Source organism: Nycticebus coucang, chromosome 12 (genome assembly GCF_027406575.1).
Source record: "Nycticebus coucang isolate mNycCou1 chromosome 12, mNycCou1.pri, whole genome shotgun sequence".
Lineage (NCBI taxonomy): Eukaryota > Metazoa > Chordata > Mammalia > Primates > Lorisidae > Nycticebus > Nycticebus coucang.
In genome coordinates, this window is record NC_069791.1 from 57,320,362 (window position 1) to 57,344,647 (window position 24,286).

At 47.1% G+C, this 24,286-nt stretch overlaps 1 protein-coding gene across 1 annotated transcript; it reads right to left on the reverse strand.

Moving 5' to 3' along the window:
• Positions 1 to 3,054: 3,054 nt before the first annotated feature.
• Positions 3,055 to 23,138, reverse strand: TUBA8 (tubulin alpha 8). The gene is made up of 5 exons (XM_053555676.1): positions 22,958 to 23,138; positions 10,825 to 11,047; positions 9,351 to 9,499; positions 6,326 to 7,006; positions 3,055 to 3,363 (listed from the first exon to the last, which is right to left on the reverse strand). Exons 1-5 carry the CDS (start codon positions 22,958 to 22,960, stop codon positions 3,070 to 3,072), a joined length of 1,350 nt encoding a protein of 449 aa, XP_053411651.1. The 5' UTR covers positions 22,961 to 23,138; the 3' UTR covers positions 3,055 to 3,069.
• Between the last annotated feature and the right edge of the window lie 1,148 nt (positions 23,139 to 24,286).

Below are 24,286 nucleotides of genomic sequence, written 5' to 3' on the forward strand. Positions count from 1 at the left end.
TGCACTTTTCTTAGCACCTGTGCTCCACAAATTTTGACATGTTGTCTATCACTCTACCATGTCTGATATGGTCTATCTTGGTAAATGTTCAAGTTAAGAACTAAATGCTTATACTAAAAAAGAAGGAAAGCCTCAATGGTTTAAGCTCCTACTACAAGAAACTAAAAAGACTTCTAACATTTCCTAAATTCTTTTTTTTCCCCCATTTCCCAAATTCTTATTCCTAAGTATTTAACTTTCTCATTGCTGTTGTTCATGGAAGTTTTCTCTTTCATTGTATCCTCACTGGTTGTTATTATTATACGTTTATAAAATGAAGGCTTTACTTTGTTTGAGTTGGTCTTCTAGTCTTCTCATTGATTCCAAAAGGTATGATTATCATCTACAAATATAGTTTTTCACTTTCATTTCTAATTAATCTTTTAATTTTTATCTAATTACATTAGCTAATACTTCCAGTAGAACTTAAATAGTAGGAGCAATACTGGGCATCCTTCACCCTTGCTTTATTCCTAACCTTAATGTAATGTCTCTAGCATTTCTCCAACTAAAATGGTGACTTTAAGACACATGAAATTTCAGGGCGGCGCCTGTGGCTCAGTCAGTAAGGCGCCGGCCCCATATACCGAGGGTGGTGGGTTCAAACCTGGCCCGGGCTGAACTGCAACCAAAAAATGGCCGGGCGTTGTGGCGGGCGCCTGTAGTCCCAGCTACTCTGGAGGCTGAGGCAGGAGAATCGCTTAAGCCCAGGAGTTGGAGGTTGCTGTGAGCTGTGTGATGCCCTGGCACTCTACTGAGGGCCATAAAGTGAGACTCTGTCTCTACAAAAAAAAAAAAAAGACACATGAAATTTCTAATATTGAACCATGGTTGAATTCCTAGAATGAATTCTTCTTAGTTGTGCTGTATTTTTTCATTGTGATACGAGTCCTGTTGGCTAACATTTTACTAATGATTTTTGCATTGACATTTATAAGGAGGGCTATATTAATATATTTTTATTTCTCCCCACTGAAGGATAATGGAACTGGCTTAAAGAGACCATGTTCTGTGCCGTTAACCCTGAGCCTAAGAAACGGTCTCATATTGTAGACTTTAGTTTCTAAACCCCAGATACAGAAGGTTGCATAAGGGGTTCCATGATGCATATTCTTGAAAACAAGATTTGAAGAAGTGAGGACCCACCTTCTCTCTTGAAGATTCTCTTGCATAAGGGAAGAAGGATATTCTAAACACTGCAAAATTTGATTACTACCATATTGCTAGGCCCTCTGTTTTGTCCCGTTCATCAGCTCACTCTCATCATCCCTAAAATGGCTAACATAAATTTCCACAAGACCCCAAAAAGCTAAAAATGGCACTTTTTAAAAAATTGTGGACAGTTTGGACTCAATATAGAAAGGGAAATTTTCTATCCTGTTAGCATATCCCGTTGCACAATAGGAAAGGCAGTGTCACTGGAGTCAACCCAGTGACACTTAAAAACCCAGAACAGTGGAGCTAGATCAAATTGCTGATAGAGCCAGCAAGTTTATTGTCTTCTCCCTCAGTAGGTTCACTTTGGAACCTAAGCTGGCTGGATTTGTCCCTCTTGCCAAAAACTCAGAATTGCAGACACTGCAGTTGGGGATACAGAGGAATACCCATGCTCCCAAACCAGAAAGAACAAACAAGTACATCTGAGAAGTTAGGGTGGAAAATGAAAGAGGATTTTCACTATGTTAACTATGGTTTCTTGTATTCCTGGGGTAATGTATAAAAAAGTAAAAGTAACTTTTTTCTTAATAGAACTTGGGGCATCACTAAGAGAGTTGTCATTAGGGTTCAAGAGACTGGACTATCTCTTAAAAAACTTTAGCCCAGGGAGCCAAACCAGCTGTGTGATGCCACAGCACTATACCGAGGGCCATAAAGTGAGACTCTATCTCTACAAAAAATAAGATAAAATAAAATAAAATCTTTACCATGGCCTGTAAGGCTGGACATGCTTAGGCACCTGCATCTCCTCTCTCTCTCTCTCTTTTTCTTTTTTTAGGGTGAGGGAACATATTACTCACTTTTTTTTTTTTGAGACAGAGTCTCAGTATGTCACCCTCAGTACAGTGCTGTAGCTTCACAGCTCACAGCAACCTCAAACTCTTGGACTTAAATCAATTCTCTTGCTTCAGCCTCCCAAGTAGCTGGGACTACAGGCACCTGCCACAGTGCCTAGCTATTTTTTGTTGCAGTTGTCATTGTTGTTTAGTGGCCTGGGCTGGGTTCCAACCCGCCACCCTTGGTGGCTGTAACCACTGTCCTATAGGTGCCGAGCCATCTCCTCTCTTTCCACCTCTTGCCACTCCCAGGTGCACCCACCTCCTTTCTGTTCTGAGCTCCAAGCTTGTTCCCACGTCTGTTTCTGCACTTCTGTCTACCCCCAGCATCCGCTTAGCCCAGAGCCTCTGGTTGTCCAGCTCAGAGTGAGGTCACAGGAGCGCTCCCAGACACTTCCTTCCTTCACTGCTTCTTCCTTCCTGTCACTCAACACCATCCGACAAGATTTCATTCATTTTCTTACATGTTTACGAGGGCAGGAATTGTGTCTGTCTTGCTTATCACTAATACTCTAGTGCTTAGAACAGTGTCCAGGACACTGTGAATTCAAATATTTGACAAGTGAATGTGTGACAAGTCAGTGATACCTGGAGCATGCTACAGACTGATGTGAACTTTTGCTCCTTCCCTCCCAGGAGTCTTCCCGATGTCCAGATCTTTCTTTATCCATTTTCATGTTTCCCAGAAATCAGGTTGTGTTTGGGGGTTAGACCTAGCCTGTTCAAAGGACTCCTGATGAGGCCTCCTGGCATATGCAACGCTCATCTTCTTTAAGGTCGCAAAGCTGCTCTAACCTCAGGGGAGGGTCTGATGGAGCTCATCACCCCTGGGTACCTGCATCAGGCCCCTCCTATGCAAGGCAGGAAGCAGGCTGGGGTTGGGGATGGGGCTCGGGTCTGTTACTCTAGAACAGTTAAATATATTTTGAACGAAATGGAATAAATAAAGAGACACAGCTGTGGGGAAGGTGTATATTTAAAATTCCTCCCCTTCGTTTTCTTCTTCAAAGGAATCAGTCCCCACTTCTTCATAATCCTTTTCCAGGGCAGCCAGGTCCTCCCTGGCCTCAGAAAATTCTCCTTCTTCCATTCCCTCTCCAACATACCAATGCACAAAGGCCCGCTTGGCATACATGAGGTCAAACTTGTGGTCGAGGCGGGCCCAGGCCTCTGCGATTGCTGTGGTGTTGCTCAGCATACAGACAGCCCGCTGCACTTTGGCCAGGTCCCCTCCTGGCACCACGGTGGGTGGCTGGTAGTTGATGCCCACCTGAGGGACAGAGAAAGAGGAGGGGCAACAGAAGAAGAGAGAAGTCAGCCAAAGGATAACTCAGACGGGGCATCCTGGGAACACAGTGTGGGTGCAAGGCCTGGCAGTGAGTGTGGGAAGATGACCCCAGGGTGGAATGGGAAAGGGTAGGGTGCTGGGGCAACAGGCTGATAGAAGCAAGTGCTGACAGGACCTGAAAGCCAGTGGGACCAGGGATAGGCAGACTTCAAGGGCAAGGGTGGGGGAATCAAAGAGAGTAATGAATGAAATTAGTAGCTGGCAGGTGTCTTGTACATGTTTATCTCTAAAATGGAAATATATTTCCTGTAAAGGCAAATAAATTTCTAGACTTCAAGTTACGATAAAGTTTATTCTTTCCAGGATGGTCATCTGAAGTTCCTCTTAGTTGTGTTGCAAATTCAATTTCACGAAGACATTTCTCTGCTAAGAGTGAAAGGCTGTTTAAAAGGTCATGGGGATATTCCAGAGTAATAAATAAAAAGACCAAAAGTCCCAAGGGATGGTGTTAGTGTTAACCAGGATTTATGTTTCTGGAAAATGGGGCTTTTTAGAAGAAAAGTGAAGACTCCACTCAAAGAAAGTGCACGAGCCACAATTCCTCAAGTTCTGTTGACATGTCAGGGTCCTCCAGTGTAATCTCAGCTCCATCTTATGGGGCGTGGGGGCTACTGTCTTAGAAATCTCTCTTCTTCTCACATACATATCCCAAACCAAAGCCAAATCCAACAACTGTAGGAAACTGGAAGAAGTCCAGGGTGACAAACTGCGATATTATTTATGGGACACTGAGAACCATGGTGAGGTCCAGAACCACCTCTCCTACACAGGCCACCATGCTGTAATTGCCAGTCTCACAGATTCATGGCTGTAAACTGCAAGTCCTCAATGGGCAGGGTGGGCCTGCAGGGGGCTGAGCAGTAAGAATGGGCAAACTTCAGGTGGACCCACAATGGTTATCACTCCGCTTAGACACAAGTGGCATCACAGTGGTGGAGGTGTTGCCAAGATAGGCACAAGGGGCCAAAACTGAGAAGGGGAAAGGAATGAATGTAAACTCTGTCATCATCACATATCTGGCCAGCTCTGTCCCTGACCAAACTTTGTGCTGTGAGCCAAGTCTCCATTTTGCTAACAGTAACATCCCTTGACCTGAGTCAAGTGGGGACAATATCCTTGGGGGGAATGCCAGAGAGTAACATTTAGCAACATCCATTCCCATGGTATTTACTCTTCTGAAAAGCAGCTAGAGTTTATGCTGACACTTATCTTTCTGTACATAACACCAGAGCTTCAGCTTCACATAAAGGCGCAAGAAGGAGGGGCATCTTCTTTTGGTTCATTTCTCCCCTAAACCCCCAAAATCCCTCTCTTCTTTTTTCTCATTCAGAAAGAAGAATTCCATTTTTTGGAAGACTTTGACCGTTTTTGTAAAACTGCCACATAAAAATAGGCATTGTCTAAGGGAAAAATGATGATATATGTGGCTGGGGCTAGACCAGTGAGAGGAATGCTACACTGCCTTACGCAGCAGGAGAATACCCAGGTCAAAGCCTCACACCCCAATAAGGCAGCCACAGGCCAGCATAGAGCCCTTCACTTCCGTAATTCCCTCCAAGAAAGGACTGAGACCTGCTCATCCCTGTCTTCAGCAACTGGTACAATCTGTGATACATAATAAGTGCTCAGTAGAGATTTGAATTATTAAGGGCGTGACTAGAAGGAACTAATTAATGTGAATGGTGGTGGTTATTAGGATGGTGGAATCTGACAAAGCTGTTCGTAGGCACAGCCAGGCTTCATGCCCTACCAGACCAACACAAAGCGATGGCTTCAACATTCAATATTCCCTGGCCCTGGCATCCAGGATTCTTCCCTGGCTATTCTGATTCTTCCCACTGACTCTCAGAGTCTGGCATTTTCCAGGGGGGGACAGCTGATCTACAGTAGGTCACCCAACTTCTAGGTTTCTGCTTACTCTTGGTTAACGGTTATGGAAAATATCAGAACTTTGTAGTACAAATGACTCACAATCATATGATAACTGTAAAATCCTCTTCTTGTTACTCCAAATTAAGACTTGCAGGATATTTAATTTTTCAAAATAAATTAGGAGTGCCTATCTTTTGTGAGAGGAGGGAATTATACTTCTCTGGCAACTTAAATAATTTGGTTAACTCTAATTAAAATGGTTACAAAATCATCATGTACCAGGAAGTGTAAATTATCTATTAAAACTAGATTTAGACAAACTGAACTGAATTATATACCCACAAAACATTGTGATTCAGGTCAAATAGATTTAAGCCAATACCAATCATTACTTGTTCCTCAGTAAACAAAATCAAGTGGGGTTAATCAATTTAAAATAACAGCAAACGCATACATTTTCTCAAATGGCTCAAGCTGGCCAGGTGCAGTGGCTCACACCTATAATCCTAGAAATCTGGGAGGCCAAGGTGGGGTGGATTGTTTGAGCTCAGGAGTTCAAGACCAACCTGAGCAAGAGCAAGACCCTGTCTCTAAAAAAAACATAGCCAGGTATTGTGGTGGGTGCCTGTAGTCCCAGCTACCCGGGCAAGAGGAACACTTAAGCCCAAGACTTTGAGGTTGCTGTGAGCTTTGACACCATGGCATTCTATTGAGGGCGACAAAGTTAGACTCTCTCAAAAAATAAATAAATAAACAAACAAATAAATAGATAAACAGATAAGTAAATAGATAAATAAAAAATAAAATGGCTTAAGCTGAAAAAACTTTTTCAACCAAAGATGAATTAAATTAATGTAACTTTTAATTTAGATCCCTCTCCCCATATCATCACATAAAGCCAGAAGCACCCATGGAATTGTATATCAGTCTGAGATATTATTCTCCTCCATCCTAGGGAACCTCCCTCTGCTTCCCTAGTTATCTATCTCTTCCCTAAGTCGTCAGCTCTCACCTTGAAGCCTGTGGGACACCAGTCTACAAACTGGATGGTCCTCTTGGTCTTGATGGCGGCGATGGCGACGTTCACGTCCTTGGGCACCACGTCCCCCCGGTAGAGCATGCAGCAGGCCATGTACTTGCCGTGTCTTGGGTCACACTTCACCATCTGGCTGTTGGGCTCAAAGCAGGAGCTGGTTATCTCGGCCACGGAGAGTTGTTCGTGGTAGGCTTTCTCGGCAGAGATGATGGGAGCATAGGTGACCAGTGGGAAGTGGATGCGGGGATAGGGCACCAGGTTGGTCTGGAACTCAGTGAGGTCCACGTTGAGGGCCCCATCAAAACGGAGAGAAGCAGTGATGGAGGACACGATCTGGCTAATGAGGCGGTTGAGGTTGGTGTAGGTGGGGCGCTCGATGTCTAGGTTCCTGCGGCAGATGTCATAGATGGCTTCGTTATCCACCATGAAAGCACAGTCTGAATGTTCCAGGGTGGTGTGGGTGGTCAGGATGGAGTTGTAGGGCTCGACCACAGCAGTAGAGACCTGGGGAGCCGGGTAGATAGCAAACTCTAGCTTGGACTTCTTGCCATAATCCAGGGAGAGGCGTTCCATCAGCAGAGAAGTGAAGCCAGAGCCAGTGCCCCCACCAAAGCTGTGGAAAATCAGGAAGCCCTGCAAGCCGGAGCAAGCATCTGTCTGGGAAAGAGTAGGACAAGAGAAGAAATCATGAAGACACGTTTCTGAGGAAACCCTCCAGGGGGACAGAGACAGGCAACCTGCTGTGTCTGCCCTACCCTGCTCCTCAACACTTTTATGGGGGGCGGGGATCAAAACAGCTTTTGAGGGGTAAGGAAACAAATGAAGGAGCTGTATTGATTTAGAGGGGAGCTAGCCTGCAGGTGTGCTTTGAGGCACATGAAGGTTTCAGCATGGCAGCCTGGTCGACCAGGAATGAGAATTTCAGAACCACAGTGGGGAGTGACTTTGCCCTTTGAGACCCCCCAACTCCTTGTCCATATCCCTTGCGCTTGTCATTTGATTTTGTGGGAATTGCTACCCACACATCTCAACCCAGCCTTGGAAGGCGACTTGAGGTACTAATTTCAGAAATGTAAATAGAGCCAGAGAACCTGAGTTCTAATATCAACTATGCCATTTTCCGGTTGTAAAAACTTGAGCAAGTAATTGAACCTCTTCAGACTTAGGTTCCTTCTTGTTTAAAGTTGGGATATAGAAAATCCTCATCTTATAAAGTTATTGTGATAATAACATGAGATAGCATAATGTGCTAAGCAAGGACCAGATGCGTAGTAAGTACTCAGTATTAGCTCTTATCAGAAGAGAAGTCACAGAATCTTCTCACTGGGTATGATTTGTACTTTTTATGGAACTACAGGTGGCTCTGAGACTGGTGACCCTTACCAGCCCTCTAGACAGAAAAGGTGAACATTCCCAGATAAGGGAACATTGTACAGATAAGCAAAGGGGAGCTTAAAGTGACTCAACCTGCAGCTCAGAGCTGTGTGATCAAACCAACCTGACTCCCAGACTCACCAACTCCCTGCCCTTGGCATCACTTACCAGGCAACACAAACCTTAACTCTGCCATTTTCTAGCTAGGTGACCCAGGCTGTTATTGAAGCCCTTTGGCCCTCAATTACTTTATCTATAAAGTACAAGGAAGGTACTTCTTTTGTATCATTAATAAGAATTAAATGAAGCGGCTTGGTGCCCGTAGCACAGTGGTTATGGTACCAGCCACATAAACTGAGGTTGCGGGTTCGAACCCGGCCAGGGTGAGTGAAACAACAATGACAACTGCAACAAAAAAAAAAAAAAAAAAAAAAAAAAAAAAATATATATATATATATATATATATATATATATATATATAGCGGTACATTATGGCGGGTGCCTATAGTCCCAGCTGCTTGGGAGGCTGAGGCAAGAGAAAACCAAGGCTGGTTTTCTGTCTCAAAACCACCAAAACAAAACAAAACAAAACCCCCCCACCAAACAAACAAACAAACAAAAAAGAATTAAATGAAGGAATGTATTTGATTTTTTTTTTTTTTTTTTTTGAGACAGAGTCTCTCTCTGTTGCCCAGGCTAGAGTGCCATGGTATCAGCTTAGCTCACAGCAACCTCAGACCCCTGGGCTCAAGTAATACTCCTGCCTCAGCCTCCCGAGTAGCTGGGACTACAGGTGCCCACATGAAGCCAGGCTAATTTTTCTATTTTTAGTAGAGATGGGGTTTCGCTCTTGCTCAGGCTGGTCTTAAATTCCTGAGCTCAAGGTATCCTCCCTCCTCGGCCTCCCATAGTGTTAGGATTACAGTTGTGAGCCACTGGTTCCATCTTGTATTTGACTTTTTTTTTTTTCCAGATGGAGTCTCATTTTGTTGCCCTCAGTAGAGTGCCATGGCATCATAGCTCACAGCAACCTCAAACTCTTGGGCTCCAGCAATCATCTTGCCTCAGCCTCTGGAGTAGCTGGGACTACAGGTGCCTACCACAACACCCAGCTAGTTTTAGAGATGGGGTGTGGAGTGGGGGATATCTCACTCTTGCTCAGGCTGGTCTCTAACTCCTGAGCTCAGGCAATCCACTTGACTCAGCCTCCCAGAGTGCTAGTATTACAGGAATGAGCCATTGGGCCCAACCATATTTGACATTTTTAATAGCATTTGTAAGCACACAAATACGTCAATAATCTCTCCCTGTCCTTGTCCAAGTTAAATGCTCTGTTAACTTACGCATCCAATGAGCAAAAAACCGTAGCCTACCTCATACCTGAATCATCCCCAGATGCTACTGTAAAGTGTCAATTAGTACTAAAATGGGATCGGCCTATAGCATAGCCTGTGGTGCCAGGGTGGAAATGCATCTTCTAAGCATTTCATAAGCAGAAGTTCCCAAACCTTTGGAGCTGTATCCTGTAGTCAGAGGTCTGGGGGCCTCTATCCACTGATTAAAGAGGCTGGGCCAAGCCTGCCACTCTAGCCTGACTCACCAACTCCCTGCCCTTGGCAACACTTACCAGCTTCCTTATGCGGTCCAGCACAAGGTCAATGCTCTCTTTGCCCACTGTATAGTGACCCCGGGCATAGTTGTTAGCTGCATCCTCCTTTCCTGTGATCAGCTGTTCTGGATGGAAGAGCTGGTGGTAGGTTCCAGCCCGAACCTCATCTGCCCAGAGAGGAAGGCCATTAGATCTTACCACCTGGTTTCCATGGGGAAGCCTCCCTTCCCATTAGATCACCACTTGATACTTTTCTGGTTTCCTCTATTTATAAAACTCCACTAAGGTGAAACCATACAGCCCCATGATAAATCTGCAGAAGGCTAAGGGCTTCCTGGGTAACACAGGTACTAACAGAGCCAGAGACTTGTGGCTCAGGCAGGCAATGGGAAGCCAGTTGCTGAGCTGGCTAGAATCGGAAAAAAACCTTAGGTTTACAAAGCTCCCCAGACCCCAAAGTTGACTGCCTCTCCTTCCTTCCACCTTTGCCCACGAAGGCTTCCCTTTTGTTTTTCCTTTCATGCTACAAGGTTCTTCTTCCTACCAATAATTTGACTTAATTTGCATTAGAAGGTTCTAGGGACATGGAAAGAGATTCAGGGTGATCTGCCCAGATCTTAGGTTCTCCCAGGAATTGTCCTACCCCTCATGTCCACTTCCAGGTGGCAATAATAAATGTCATCCTTTAGAATGACATTGAAGCAAAGCTGTGTTACAGGTCTTAGAGGGGTAGGGGCCTAGAGAGGCCTCCGGGGGGGTCTGCTCACTTCCAAGGGCCCACCCAAAGCGGACATAGAGTAGATCAAGGTGCACCAAGCCCAACTACATCACCTCTTCAGCGTTCCTCTCCCCCAACCCAGGGAAATCAGTGTATGTGCCGGGGCTGGGAGGGCAGCTTGTACTTTTTGCATGTGCGCAAAGCACCTGGGGGCAGAATGCCTACTGCCTGTCACCCCTGGAGATCAGTGTCCAGGCATTGTGGGCATTTGCTCAGATACCCTGGGGGGAAGCAGCACTATTGGGCGTGGGGGCAAAGGGAAGGAGGAAGAGGTTGAGCACGAAGGAGCCTGACCTGCCGTAAGTCAGAATTCCTCTGTTCTCCCAGACCCAGTGAACTTCACTGTAGAACTACAGCAACCCCTGCTGTTTAAGAACATGCCTGCTGCTTGTACTGCTTTGTATGTAAGATCCTGTTAGGTCAGGCCAGATGGGTGAGAACAGGGCCCTACACTTTGGGGAAATAACTACTTAGGAGCTTCTAATAATTTCTAAAATTGTTTGGGACTTTTATACTTAATATTTAGTAACATCAACAATTTCAGTCTATCTCAGCCGGGGTTCAAGCAGAGGGCATTTTTTCAGCGTAGATTCTTGTTCACTGCTCTGAGGCTGCCCAGGCCTGCAGAGATCCTCTGCATCCTCAGCCATCATGAGCCCCAGCCCCTGCTGTGGCTCACTGTTTTCTGTGGAGAGGGTCTCAGGCCACACTCACCTACGACGGTGGGCTCCAGGTCTATCATGACAGCCCTGGGCACGTGCTTCCCATTGCCGGTCTCGCTGAAGAAGGTGGTGAAGGAGTCGTCATCGTTGATCTTGCTGGCTTGGGCACCAAAGGTGCCATCTGCCTGGATGCCATGCTCCAGGCAGAAGAGCTCCCAGCAGGCGTTGCCAATCTGAACTCCCGCTTGGCCCACGTGGACTGATATGCACTCCCGCTGTGGGGGGAGGGAGCACTGAGGTCAGAGAGCCCCAGGGCCCCCACCACGCCTTTCCCCTGTATCCCTCATATCTGAGGACTTGTCTCGCACTGGCGTTCACCTTGCAGGGCATCTGCCCCTCCAGTCATACCACCCCCATCACAAGGTAGTGTCTGAGGTGGCAGGTACCTCGGCACTACTGTAGCTGGACCAGGGCTTGGCTCCAAAGAAGACAACTGTTTGTTTTGTTTTCTTTTGTTTTGTTTTGTTTGTAGAGACAGAGTCTCACTTTACCATCCTCGGTAGAGTGCCATGATGTCACAGGACTCACAGCAACCTCCAGCTCTTGGGCTTCCATGATTCTCCTGCCTCAGCCTCCCGAGCAGCTGGGACTACAGATGCCCGCCACAACACCCAGCTATTTTTTGGTTGCAGTTCAGCTGGGGCTGGGTTTGAACCCACCACCCTCGGTATATGGGGCCGGTGCCCTACTCACTGAGCCAAAAGCGCCACCCAGAAGACAACTGTTTTGTGGTTTGCTCTAAAGGTTGCTTTTCAGGGTTAATCCTTTGTACCAGGAAAAGAAAAAAGACGGATCTGCAGAGATGAAACGAGGGGCTAATTCCAAGACCTAAGACTCCTGTACTGGTGAAAAAGGCCAAGGAAGAGCCAGTGATAATGGTGGGAACTATCCCTAAGTTTACTACCACACACAGGGGCAGCATCACATTCATTCCTAAACCCTGACTTTCCACATGCACACACAGTCAGAATATCAAACAGCAGATGAACACTCATGAAAGGAATATGCTTTATAAGTACATGCCATGGGTGTCCCTAGCATTACAGCTACAAAGGAGATGTGAGAAAGGATTGGTACCTCATCAAGGGAGGAGGGTATAAATTCGGCCCTTCCCGAATGCTGAGGAATTGTAGCCACCGTAACCTGCCCTCTTGCCTATGTCAGGCGAAGTGTTCAATAAAGGTAAGCCTTGGAGCGTGCCCTTACCCCTGCAGTCCTCTGACCTGAAACTACAGTTGCCTGATTTGTCCTAGTATTAACAGCTCCAGATGGGGAGTTGTGTGAGCCTGTGTGTATAAAAACCTACCATGAAGCTTAGCTGGGAAGATGGACCCATCACCCTCACCACACCCCCCAGCCCGTGGCCCCCATATGGTGGCTTTGTGCCTGTGGTGCCCAGCAGGAAAGCATGTGCCTGGTCTGTGGGTTTCTATTCTTAACCATGACCTGACTTGGCATTTTCCAGCTCTGGGTAACCCAAGCCAGGAGCAGAGCCTTCTGAGAGGGCGTCTGGGCAAGGAGGCAAGTAGAGTCCACATTGAAGCAGGAAGATCCTCTGGCTATGGAGAGCAGGGCTGCCCTGAGCAATATCTCGAAGGGTTGGAAGCATTAGGACCTGTTGCTCCCTACTCTACACCTGTCTCTGTGCTGGGGCTGAGAGATACGTGGCCCTTGTCTCTGAGGAGGACAGAGCACAGATATTTACAGAAGCCAGCATGTAACACAGCCCAACATAGAATGCAATTCAGCTCAGGTATATGGGCCTGGTGGCTAGGGAAAGCCTTCACTCCCAAAGTCATCCACACCTCAGGGTTTAAATCTTATCTTCTCAATTTACTTGCTATGCTGGGTGACCTTGGCAGAGTTATGTAACCTCCCTCTTCTGAAAATAATAAGTTAGCCACCTGGGTGTTTTTTTTTTTTTTTGAGACAGAGTCTCACTATGTCGCACTTGGTAGAGTGCCATGGTTTCACAGCTCACAGCAACCTCAAACTCTTGGGCTTAAGTGATTCTCTTGTCTCAGCCTCCCCAGTAGCTGGGACTACAGGTGCCCACCACAATGCCTGGCTATATTTTGGTTGTAGTTATCATTGTTGTTTAGCTGGCCCCAGCCGGGTTTGAACCCACCAGCCTCAGCGTATGTGGCTGGCACCCTACTCACTGACCTATGGGCGCTGAGCCACCCAACTATTTTTTTGTTGCAGTTGTCATTGTTGTTTAGCTGGCCCAGGCCAGGTTCGAACCTGCCAGCCTTGGTGTATGTGGCTGATGCCGTAACCACTGTGCTACGGGCGCCGAGCCCATGATTGTTGTTTTTGTTGGTGTTACTATTTATCATTTTCATTATGCTACTACCTTGTAGCCTTTTTCTCCACTGGGAAGAAGTTAGAGATCTCAGGTTCCCAGTTCTCTCTCTCTCAGGTTCCCAGTTCTCTCTCCCAGTCCCTCTCTTCTCTCTGTGAAGCCTATTTTCTGTGTCCACCTCAGGATTTAATTCAGGCCTAAGCAAAGCAGTGTCCCACATGCAGGAGCCACCCACAACCAGCATGTTATCCCCCAGACCACATCTTTACATGCAGCTGCAGCACTCAAGAGAAAAGGAAGTCTCTCAATGCCGTCCCCACCAACAGGAGCCAGGGATCCTGGGAGAGATGGAGGTTTCTAGGTCTGAGGTGAGGATGTACAAGAGGAGCTTGGAACATCTTACAGTGCCTGAAGGTACAGAAGCTGCAAAGATGGGGATGATGTCTAAGCCAACTTAAAGAGGCCCCCGCTGCCTGAGCAACATCTCAAAGATGAGATAATCTGAGCATCAGAAAGAATGATGAAGGTATATGACTGAAACAGGATGTACACAGTTGAACCTCTGTATGTTGACCAGCCAAGGGACTGTAACAAACTGGTCAACATATAGAGGTGGTCAACATGAGAAAATATAGGCCAGGTTCGGTGGCTCACACCTATAATCTTAGCACTCTGGGAGGCTGAGGTGAGTGGATCACCTGAGTTCAGGATTGGAGACCAGCCTGAGCAAGAACGAGACTCCGTCTCTACTAAAACCAGAAAATCTCAGCAGGGCATCATGCCAGGTGCCTGTAGTCCCAACTACTCAGGAGGCTGAGGCAAGAGGATTGCTTGAGCCCAGGAGTCTGAGGTTGCTGTGAGTGATGACAGCATGGCCCTCTAGCCTGCGGCAACAGTGAGACTCTTGTCTCAAAAGAAACAAAAAACCTAAGGAACTAGGCCTACTGTACTGTACATATGGTGCATGTCTAGTCTATGAAAATTAGGTCAATTTATGGAGTTGGTCAACTGTGGAGCTTCTACTGGATATACAAAACCTAAAAGAAAATCCCTAGAGGAAAACTCATTTGTCCCCATCAAAAAAAGGCCTGCTAATTAGGGAAAGCTCTTTTATTAAGCTTCTTTTATTCAACAGAAGAATGTCCACCTACCAATGTAGTGTAGAGTATGAGACATTGCCATATTACAGTTTTTAATTATGTAATTGATTTGGACAAGGATGCCAGCACCATTTGGTGAAAAGTTGATGAGAAGCTGGATGTTCAGAGAGCTAAAGAATCACTGTTACAGCCACAGGGAAAATACCTAATGCTGTGATCCATCTTAACATCATTAATAGTCACTACTACTTAACATCACTAAACATCACTGCTACTATACACTGAAGCCTCCTGATGTGAAGCAATGTGGCACACACACCACTGTCATGAGGGATTCTTGTCAAAAATACTCAGCCTGAATGTACCAAACCTTTCGATTTAGCTTCTACTTCACAGGGATCAGAGGGATAAGTTAAGTGACATCCGAGAAAACAAAATACATCCAGAAGCAGGGATATTCTGCAGGGCCACTGGTCTGGTTTTTTTTTAATTCGATGAAAAATAAAGCGGTGAGAAGAACTGTTTCATATTAAAAGAACCCTAAGAAACATAACAACCACATATGTGGACTTTTGACTGAATTCTGCTTTGAACGAATTAAAATATTTGTGAGAGAAATAGAAAAACTGATGGATTTTGTTAAGCAGATTATAAAAATGTACTTAAGTATGAAAATGTCTTTATTTATTTATTTATTTTTAGAGACAGAGTCTCACTTTGTCACCCTTGGTAGAGTGCTGTGGCGTCACAGCTCACAGCAACCTAGAGCGCTTGGGCTTAGGTGATTCTCTTGCCTCAGCCTCCCGAGTAGCTGGGAATACAGGCGCCTGCGACAATGCCCGGCTATTTTTTGGTTGCAGTTTGGCCAGGGCCGGGTTTGAATCTGTCACCCTCAGTATATGGGGCCAGTGCCCTACTCACTGAGCCACAGGTGCCGCCCAAAAATGTCTTTATTTTTTAGGGTTGCAACTAAGCCATAGAGGGGTAAAATGTCATGATGTTTATACTTAAAAATACTTTCACAAAACATGCAGATAAACATGGAAAAAATTCTTACTGGTAAATATGGGTGACAGATATATGGGTAGCATTATACTACTACACTGTTCTGAAGACTTATAATTTTTCATAATTTTTTTCCTAAAAAGCAAAATATAATTAGAAGAAAAGGAGCAGGGACTCTATTCACCGTAATCACCTTATCCTGAGAGCCCATTGCATGAGTCATTTATTCAACTGTCATTTACTAAGCACCTAATATGTGAGGGAAAATAAGGATTTGAAAGTTACAAGAAGAAGGCTCAAGTGAAATTAAAAATTACATCTTGGTCAAGTTCCAATAGGTCGCACCTGTAATCCTAGCACTCTGGGAGGCTGAGGCAGGAGCATCACTTGAGCTCCAGTGTTCAAGACCAGCCTGAGCAAGAGCAAGACCCCACCTCCACTAAAAATAGAAAAATTAGGCTCACTGCCCATAGCTCAGTGGTTAGGAAACCAGCCACATGCACCAGGGCTGGTGGGTTTGAAGCCAGCCAGGGCTGCTAAGACAACAATAACAACAACAACAAAAAAAAAATAGCTGGGCATTGTGGCAGGCACCTGTAGTCCCAGCCACTTGGGAAGCTGAGGTAAGAGAATTGCTTGAGCCCAAGAGTTTGAGTTTGCTGTCAGCTGTGATGCCACAGCACTCTACCGAGGGTGATATAGTGAGACTCTGTCTCAAAAAAAAAAAAAAGAAAGAAAGAAAGAAAAATTAGCCAGGCATTGTGGTGGATGCCTATAATCTCAGCTACTCAGGAGGTCAGAAGGAGAATTGCTTGAGCCCAGGAGTTTGAGGTTGCTGTGAGCTAGGCTGATGCCATGGCACTCTAGCCTGGGTGACAAAACAAACAAACAAACAAACAAAAGCCCCACATACATACATACATACATAAAAGTTGCATCTATATCATAGCCAGGGATGTTATGTCAGCTCAGAATATTCAGGATATCAGAAATGAACTGGCCACATGGACCACCTAACAGAATTCCCTTTTCCTTATTTTACAGACGAAAAAGCTGAGGCTGGCTCGGCACCCATACTTAGTGAGTAGGGCACCAGCCACATACACTGAAGGTGGCAGGTTCGAGCCCAGCCTGGGCCTGGTAGACAACAACAACTGCAAACAAAAAAATAGCTGGGCGTTGTGGCGGGTGCCTGTGGTCCCAGCTACTTGGGAAATTGAGGCAAGAGAATCACTTGAGCCCAAGAGTTTGAGGTTGCTGTGAGCTGTGACTCCACAGTACTCTACTGAGGGAGACATGGTGAGACTCTGTCTCAAAAAAAGAAAAAAAAAAAAAAAAGGAAAAGAAAAAGAAAAAGCTGAGGCTTCAAGAGACAAAATGACAAATTCAAGATTGCATAGCTCTGCAGCAAAAAAAAAAAAAAAAAGAAAAGAAAAGAAAAACAAAAGCCTGCACTGGAATCCAGGGCTTTTGATCCTGGCTTGAGCTCTTTCCTTCATACCACACAACCTCCTATCTCACTTGCAACTGAAATTCTAGGGCTCTACCTGTGCCCAGTGTACAGTAATACACTACCAAGCCTGAAAACCAAAACTCTAAACAGGCGTATGCTCCGGTGCAGAGAGAAACAGTGAAAGGCTCATGGGGGTAGCCTCTTTGAAAATGGGTCATCCTGCTCTGGGAGAAGCAGGAGTCTGTATCTCAAGGCCAGTGTGTGCAGCTGGGGCTGGGGGTGGGGAGTTAGGGCAAAGGGTAAGCTGACCCAGCAGAGGCTATTTAAGTCAACAGGTCTGCTCCAAACCCATATTTCGGATTCTCCCCTCTAGCCAATCGCAGCTCATGCTTTCTTGCTCACACTACTCTCAGTTCTATTTCGAATCTGGGCTTGAGGCACTCAGACTAGTTCTGTTCTGAATCCCTTTGAGATGTGGGGGTTCCCGATGTGCTGCTGTAGCCTCGCTGCTCAGCTATGTAGGGGGTAAAGATGAAGGAAGAGACCTACGAGTCCCTTTCCTGGGGTATGACACCCCCTCACACAGACCTATACGGAAGTTACGTATTCTGTTCATTCACGTAACAGATGTTTTTTGGATTGTCATGAGCAAGAAGGCATTGAGAGGAACTGGGCTAACTGCCATTCATCCTTCAGCTCCCAAGTCAGATGTCATTTCCTGCGGGAAATCTGATGGCCCCCTGCTATCCACTCCCACAGTCCCCTTCAGCCCAATCATCACATTTATTGCATTTATTATCACATTTATTATCATTTGTTTAGTTTTCCTCCCTAGCAGAGGGAGTGGGCTCTGTCAGGGAAAAGGAGCTTTGTTTCCTTCAAGGAACACTCACTCTGGCCCCGGAGCTTGACAGTGGAAGGTGCTCAGTACATACAGGAATGATTAGAATGGGAGCCCTGTTAGACGGGCTCACAGTCCACTCAGCAAGGAGAGGGGCCAGTGCCTAAGCAGTGTAGGATCAGATGCAGTGGGAGTCCAAAGGAGAAAAAGACAGTTTCTAAATTTCCTAAACAAGGAATACTCACAGGGAACCTGAAAAATTTAGACATGCTAAGATGACCTGAGGGTATTTTAGGTTGATATAGGAGAAATGTGAACAAGAAGCAGGAAAATTTAGAGCTGGTCCCACAAACTGTCCAGTTAGTCTGGAGTGTAGGCTCACAAAGTGAAGAGTGCGTGAAGCCTCTGGGCCACCTGTGGCCATCCTCCCTGGTAAAGGGAGCCTATGTTTTGCAGAACATCAATAAAGGAAATTCTATAACCTTGTATCCCTTTTTAATTCCACCACCAGAAACCCTTTCTTATGTCAATCTTATATGCTTCATATTGTAATATTAGTTATTTCCTCCTGCTTTGTTCTCAGGAGGCCAAGATAAACTAATCACTGCTCTGAGTAGAAAGAAGGAGGCTGTCGCTTTAAACATTTCTGGCCAAGTGCAGTGGCTCAAGACTGTAATTCCAGCATAGCACTTTGGGAGGTTAAGGTAGGAGGATCACTGGAGTTTAAGACCAGCCTGTGCAACTTAGTGAGACCCTGTCTCTATAAAACTAAAATTTAAAAAATTAGCTGTGTGAGCTGGCATTCTTCCTTGCTTTCTTTGGGATGCCATTCTCTCCTCTTTTTCTCCCTCTTCACCGTCTTCCCTTCTCTCACTCCCTGCTCTCTGCTCTCTCTCTTTTTCATCTCTTCCCCCCATTCTTTTTCCTTTTTATAATTTAAAATAAACTTATGCTCTTCTATCCTAAAAAAAAAAAATAGCCATGTATGGTGGCACAAGTTTATACTCCCAGCTACTTAGGAGGCTGAGATGGGAGGATGACTTGAGCCCAAGAGTTCAAGACAGTAGTAAGCTATAATCACTCCAGCCTGGATGACAGAGCAAGACCCTGTATCATAAAAAAAAAAAAAATTATTTCTAAGTATCACAAAACAGAAAAACTAGCATATTGCTAGGAAAGAAGCTGGCACCGGCTACGGTGTATGCAGTGTGCAAACCTGAGACCAGACAACATTCCCTTGACCCCGTGTGCTCAGATGCCATACGGTTGCTTTTAGGAAGCACATTATTACACCAAATTATTTCTAGCTGTTTGGCTGAAACAATAAATCACATGTATTTTAGAAGCTAGGTTAAGGATGGCAAGTGAAAAGCAGATCCGCAGTGTTACAGAGGGACAATTAAACTTAGAACAAATGTGATTTGTGAAACATTGTCTGCATTATCTCTGCTCTGAACCCTTCAATAATAGAGTATATTTAGAATCAGCATCACTCAGAACAAAGAACAGGTAGCAAGCCAGAACCGCAAAAATACAGGGCCGGCCTAAATTAACATTAGTGAGTGAAGGTCGCCCAGGATAGGGGCTCTGATGATAGATATGGCAGTTGTAGCCATGGGGTTCACATAGGACTGACTTTGGAAATGTCAGGGGTGTCTGGTAATGAGGATCCCAGCATAAGAGATACTATGACGTCAAAAGACCTTGGGCTCTGACTGACATTGGGGGCAGGTGCTGGAGAGAGCTAAGGAGTTTAATTTGATCCGCACTGTGCCTGATCCATTTCTTGTTCTCTTCCACAGTTTATCATCTGGGAGAAATTCTAACAGGAAGACAGTGACAAGGGAGATGCCAACCACAAGGCCACAGAGAGTGCATTCAGTCCCTTGGTGGCCCAAGGGAAAAGGAACAGTTGGTTCACATCCTCCCCCACGACCCACCCTCAGTGTGCCACATCCTCCCACCCAACCGTCCTCACTGGCCTTGCATTCACCAGCTATTTCCTCTTCAAAAAATATTTTTAACTTCTAATCTTCCCTTGAAGGTCACTCAGGAGCCCCTTGGATGGGACACTCAACAATAGCTTTAACTTACCAGTCCCTTCTTGACTGCCCGGCACCTTTGCCTCTGTCCACTGCCCGTGAACCCAGGCTCCCAGATCAGAGGCATGTACGCAGTGGCCTCTGGAGATTCCTGCACTTAATGGTGGGAAGGGAGGAGGCAACAGTGGCCTGCAGGCCTGGAGCCCACCCAGGGGCTCTGAGGTCAGAATGCACATATCAACCTTCAGAGCCCCACCCATCCACACAGGGTGATTGCAGAAAACACAGCAGTGTCTGGTCCGCCTTACCCCCAGGACACCTCTCCTCCCCTCTAATTGCATATTTTTACAGGAGCAGACTCTTTGTTGCCATTTGCTGCAGATTCCCATCTGAACTCAACTAGGGCTCCCCAGTCCAAAAGGAATGGAGTTAAGAGACTATGACCACCTCTCCATAAACCACCAGCCACTTTCTCTGTGGCACCAGGCCATAGCACATCCCCCAAAAGGTGTCATAGTCTCAGTCTCCAGGAAAGCAGCTTACTAGGACACCTGCAGGAGATGGGAATGCTCAGTTACAGGGTTAGCCTGCTGGGTTGCAGCTGAAGCTTTGGAATTGAGTGGATGTAAGTTCTAATCCCTCCTCGGCTTTTTACCAGCTGTGCAACTTTAGACTCCAGTACAGAAAAGCTAAAGGATATATTGATATGGTGGAATGGGTGGTTCAGGAGAAGAGCGCAGGCGTGGGGGAAATTCACACAGAAAATTGCTCCTCTGCCTAGTAACCAGAGGAATTCTTTTTAAAAATAGGATAAAGATTAGTTATATGTTTCTTACTCAGAACTTACACAATTGCCACATCTAATTCTCCTTAACACCAAAGAAGCCCCCACAGGAGAAGAGGAGCATGGAGGACTGTTGTCTGAAACTTAATCCTCGGAGGAAGTAAAGTTGTTTTTCCAGTGTGGGATTCTTGGGGTCTAGGTTTCTAATACAGGCATTGTCATTTCAGCCTTTTATGAATGAATCAAAGGATGTTTTAAAAGAGCTTCTATGAGTAAGAAATGTTCAACAAAAAACATTTGCCCATCGAAACAGTGCTATGTACACAGAGTACATGTTCTAAATAGAATCTACTATATAAAACTCACTTTTTCAAAATAAATAAAAGACATTGCCTTCTCAAAACATTAATCAGGTTGTTGGTTAAATATCTAAATTCTTAAGCACATTTAAAATAAGGTTTCAAAACAATAAATCAAATAAGGTTTCATAGTTTAAATTTTTGATTTACCAGGTATCTTCAACAACTTGTCTACTGAACACACACTGAGGTTTGCTCTGTGGGCTGGGTTACCGTCTTTGACTATCCTGTAAGCTTCCTTTAGTCTCCACTCTGAGAGTCACTATGGTGTTCAGGCCAAAATTAAAACATGCAAGAAAAGCCCTTTGAAAATTTTAAAGCATTAGCTACATGCTAGATATTTATTATAAATATTAAATATTGGGGTGGCACCTGTGGCTCAGTGAGTAGGATGCCAGCCCCATATACCCAGGGTGGTGGGTTCAAACCCGGCCCTGGCCAAACTGCAACAACAAAATAGCCAGGCTTTGTGGTGGGTGCCTTTAGTCCCAGTGGGAGGCTGAGGGAAGAGAATCGCCTAAGCCCAAGAGCAGAAGGTTGCTGTGAGCTATGATGCCACAGCCTTCTACCAAGGGCGACAAAGTGAGATTCTATCTCAAAAAAAAAAAAAATTAAATACCAATTCTAGAGTGTGCAGCCTAGAATTTGCTTCAAAATAATGGAGGGAGGAATAAATGAAGTGAAATTGGGCATAAGTGAGTAATTGTTGAAATGGGATGTTCATTATATTAATTGACCTCTTGTGTATGTTTGAAATTCTCTACAATAAAATGTTTTAAAATAACAACGACGTGGAGCCCTCTTCATTTTGTAGGTGAGAAAAACTAGTTCAGAGAGGTTAAGTGACCTTCTGGAAGTCACACAGCTAGCTGCAAAGCCAGCAGCCAAAATTCTGAACTCCCAGCTCTGGGCTCCTACTATGGCCCAGCAACACCAGTCTCAGGCAGAAATGGGTTCCTCTGGCTGCCCTTCCAAATATTCCCAAGTTCTTCAAACTCCCACTCGTGTCTGGGAGGATGCTTGGGAGAAGGAGGGGTGGAGGAGGGGGACAGACAAACCTGGAGCTAGGAGAGCAGAACCCAAGCCAGAGCCACAGGGCCCTGGGGGCGGGGGGAGGAGGGACGGTTCTTGTCGAGCCTTCTAGGTCACAGACACGTGCAGCAAGAGTGCCCAGAGAACCTGACCTTGGCGGGTGAGGCCGGCTTATTCTGCCCCCTCCCGCCACCCCTAACCTTTACGGTCCACCTCCCTACTGCTGAAATGTCAGGGCTCTAGGAGAGATTCCTGGATTCGAGGCGTCCGGGAAAGCGGATTGGAGGCAAATTTTAGCCACCTTGGGGCACGGAGTTGGGGGGCGGGCGGTTCTATGGAGGGGAGGTACCTAAAATGGAACTACCCACAGTGGAATACAGAGTTTGGAGCGGCCCTCGGGGTAAACAAGGTCCGCGTGGGCGAACTGAGAAGATACGGGGCGGGGGAGCCAGCAGCAGCTCAGCCCCCTACGCCAGGATGGGAAGCAAAACCAGAAGTCTGAGGTCCCCGGTCTTCGTGGGGGGCGGGGGGAACTTCTGAGTGTCCGAGTCCTTATGGCTTTGACCTCTGGAAAAACTGGGCAGTTGGCACCCGTGTCAGGTGCCTGGCGCTAGGAGGACCCGGCCACGCTTGAGTCGTGGGTGCTCTAAACCCCAAGCCGACGGCGCGGGGATGCAAACACAGGACCACCCACTAGCGCGGGGGATGGAGACTGTGACCCCCTAAGTCTTCTGTTACATTCTGGGGTCTTGTCACCTTTGGGTGGGTTTGGGGACTTGACGGCCTCCACACCTCCAACCGCCCTGGCACAGACCACCGACTGGAATCCTTGGACTCCCCCCTTTTCTTCCCATTCTGGTCCACAAGCTGCCGCTCTGAGGAGCCCTCAGAATCTCGCCCGCGTCTCCTCCGGGCTCCCTGTGCCTGGCCTTCCCTCACCTGCCAGCGCAAATCCCCCTTAAGGAGGGGGAGCTACTCGCCCCTAGTCTCTACTTTCCCCAAGCGATAAAGGACACTAGCTTCAGGTGTCCCCCGCCCAACGGTGCGGCGACCTCTCAGCCCTGAACTGACAACCCGTCCGCCCGGGGAAACTTGGAGAGCTGCGGACCTAGAGCTATGGATCCGCTCGCGTAGACGCTGCTCTTTGCCCGGCGCCGCCGCGCGCCCCCGCCCCGGCCCCGGCCCCGGCCCGGGGAAGCCTCACCATCGCGGCAGCTCTCCTCGCCGGCTCGCCTCCCAGCTGGGCCTGCCCACCCCAACTGCTCCAGATACAGCCGCCTCCGCTGTTGTGACACACTGGGAGGGAGGGGGCCGGGGACAGACATGCTGGGCCAGCAGCTGCCCTGCAGCATCACAGTGCCGGGGAGGGGAGGGACCGACCAGGTCACAATGGCTCTTCCCCGCCCACCGGCAGCTCCAGTCTCCTGCGCCACCCGGGCGCCGCGGGTCTTTGCGAAGCAGCCCCTGGAGCTGGGCGGCCCCGCGCCATGGGGACTGTGCGGTCGTCGGGTTCCTCGGCGCCGGGCAGGGGAGGCGGCGCTGTTGCCAGAGCGCACGTGCGCTCAACACACACCCTGTGACATCAGCCCTCACAACTCAATCTGCTCTGGAAAACAACATAAAAATGCTGGGACAAATTGTAGCAGTCACTCCCAACCCAGGAGAGGGTCGGAGTGGCCGGGGCTCGAGCGGAGCCCACCAGCGGGAGGGTCAGGCTCCAGCGTGCGCTGGGCAAGCTGCTGAGCCTCGGCCCCAAGCCGGGTCTGCTCCCTCCGAGGCCGGCCTAGCTGAGAATCAACCGCGATGACTCCAGACAGCTCCCGGTGCACAGCCCGTGCTCCGTGCCTCCTCTGCGCCTGCTTTTACCACTTGATCAGCGCTCTCTCCCCACCCCATTATTTTCAAATCTCTCCCCTCGATCCTTTCCTAATTTTAAGTCCCAACCGTACACACATCACCTCTCCTATACTCCAGGACTGACATCAGGCCTCCCCGTGCCTCATTGCCTAGTAGTAGCATCTCTCCATGGCCACAGATGGCCCTAGTTGAGGCGTGGTGGCCTTGGTAAGAGCTCCTCTTTACACTTAAGAGCCTCAAGCTGTCGCCCTGGGTAGAGTGCTGTCGCATCACAGGTCAAAGCAACCTCCAATTCCTGGGCTTAAGCTATTCTCTTGCCTCAGCTTCCCAAGTAGCTGGGACACTACAGGCACCCGCCAGGACGCCCAGTTATGTTTTGGTTGTAGTTGTCATTGTTTGGCAGGCCCAGGCTGGATTTGAACCTGCCAGCTCTGGTGCATGTGGCTGGCGCCTTAGCCGCTGAGCTACAGGTGCTGAGCCACCTCTTCACTTCTATCAACCTTTCTTCCACTCCTCTCCCTTTGTCCCATTGGGTGTTGAGCTGGATAGTCTCACTGCAGAATTCCCCACCAGGGGCTAATGCTGCCCCTTTTCTCACCTCTCTACCCTCCTCAGGCAGCTGACCTCCAGGCACCAAGTCACTGCAGACAAAGTCATAGTTCCTCCTCCAGCACGC

Excerpts from the sequence above, each read along its gene's own strand:
- TUBA8 (XM_053555676.1), bottom strand. Across the intron at positions 9,500-10,824 it reads CCTGGAGCCCACCGTCGTAG|ATGAGGTTCGGGCTGGAACC; the intron begins GTGAGTGTGGCC and ends CTCTCTGGGCAG. Across the intron at positions 7,007-9,350 it reads TGGACCGCATAAGGAAGCTG|ACAGATGCTTGCTCCGGCTT; the intron begins GTAAGTGTTGCC and ends ACTCTTTCCCAG.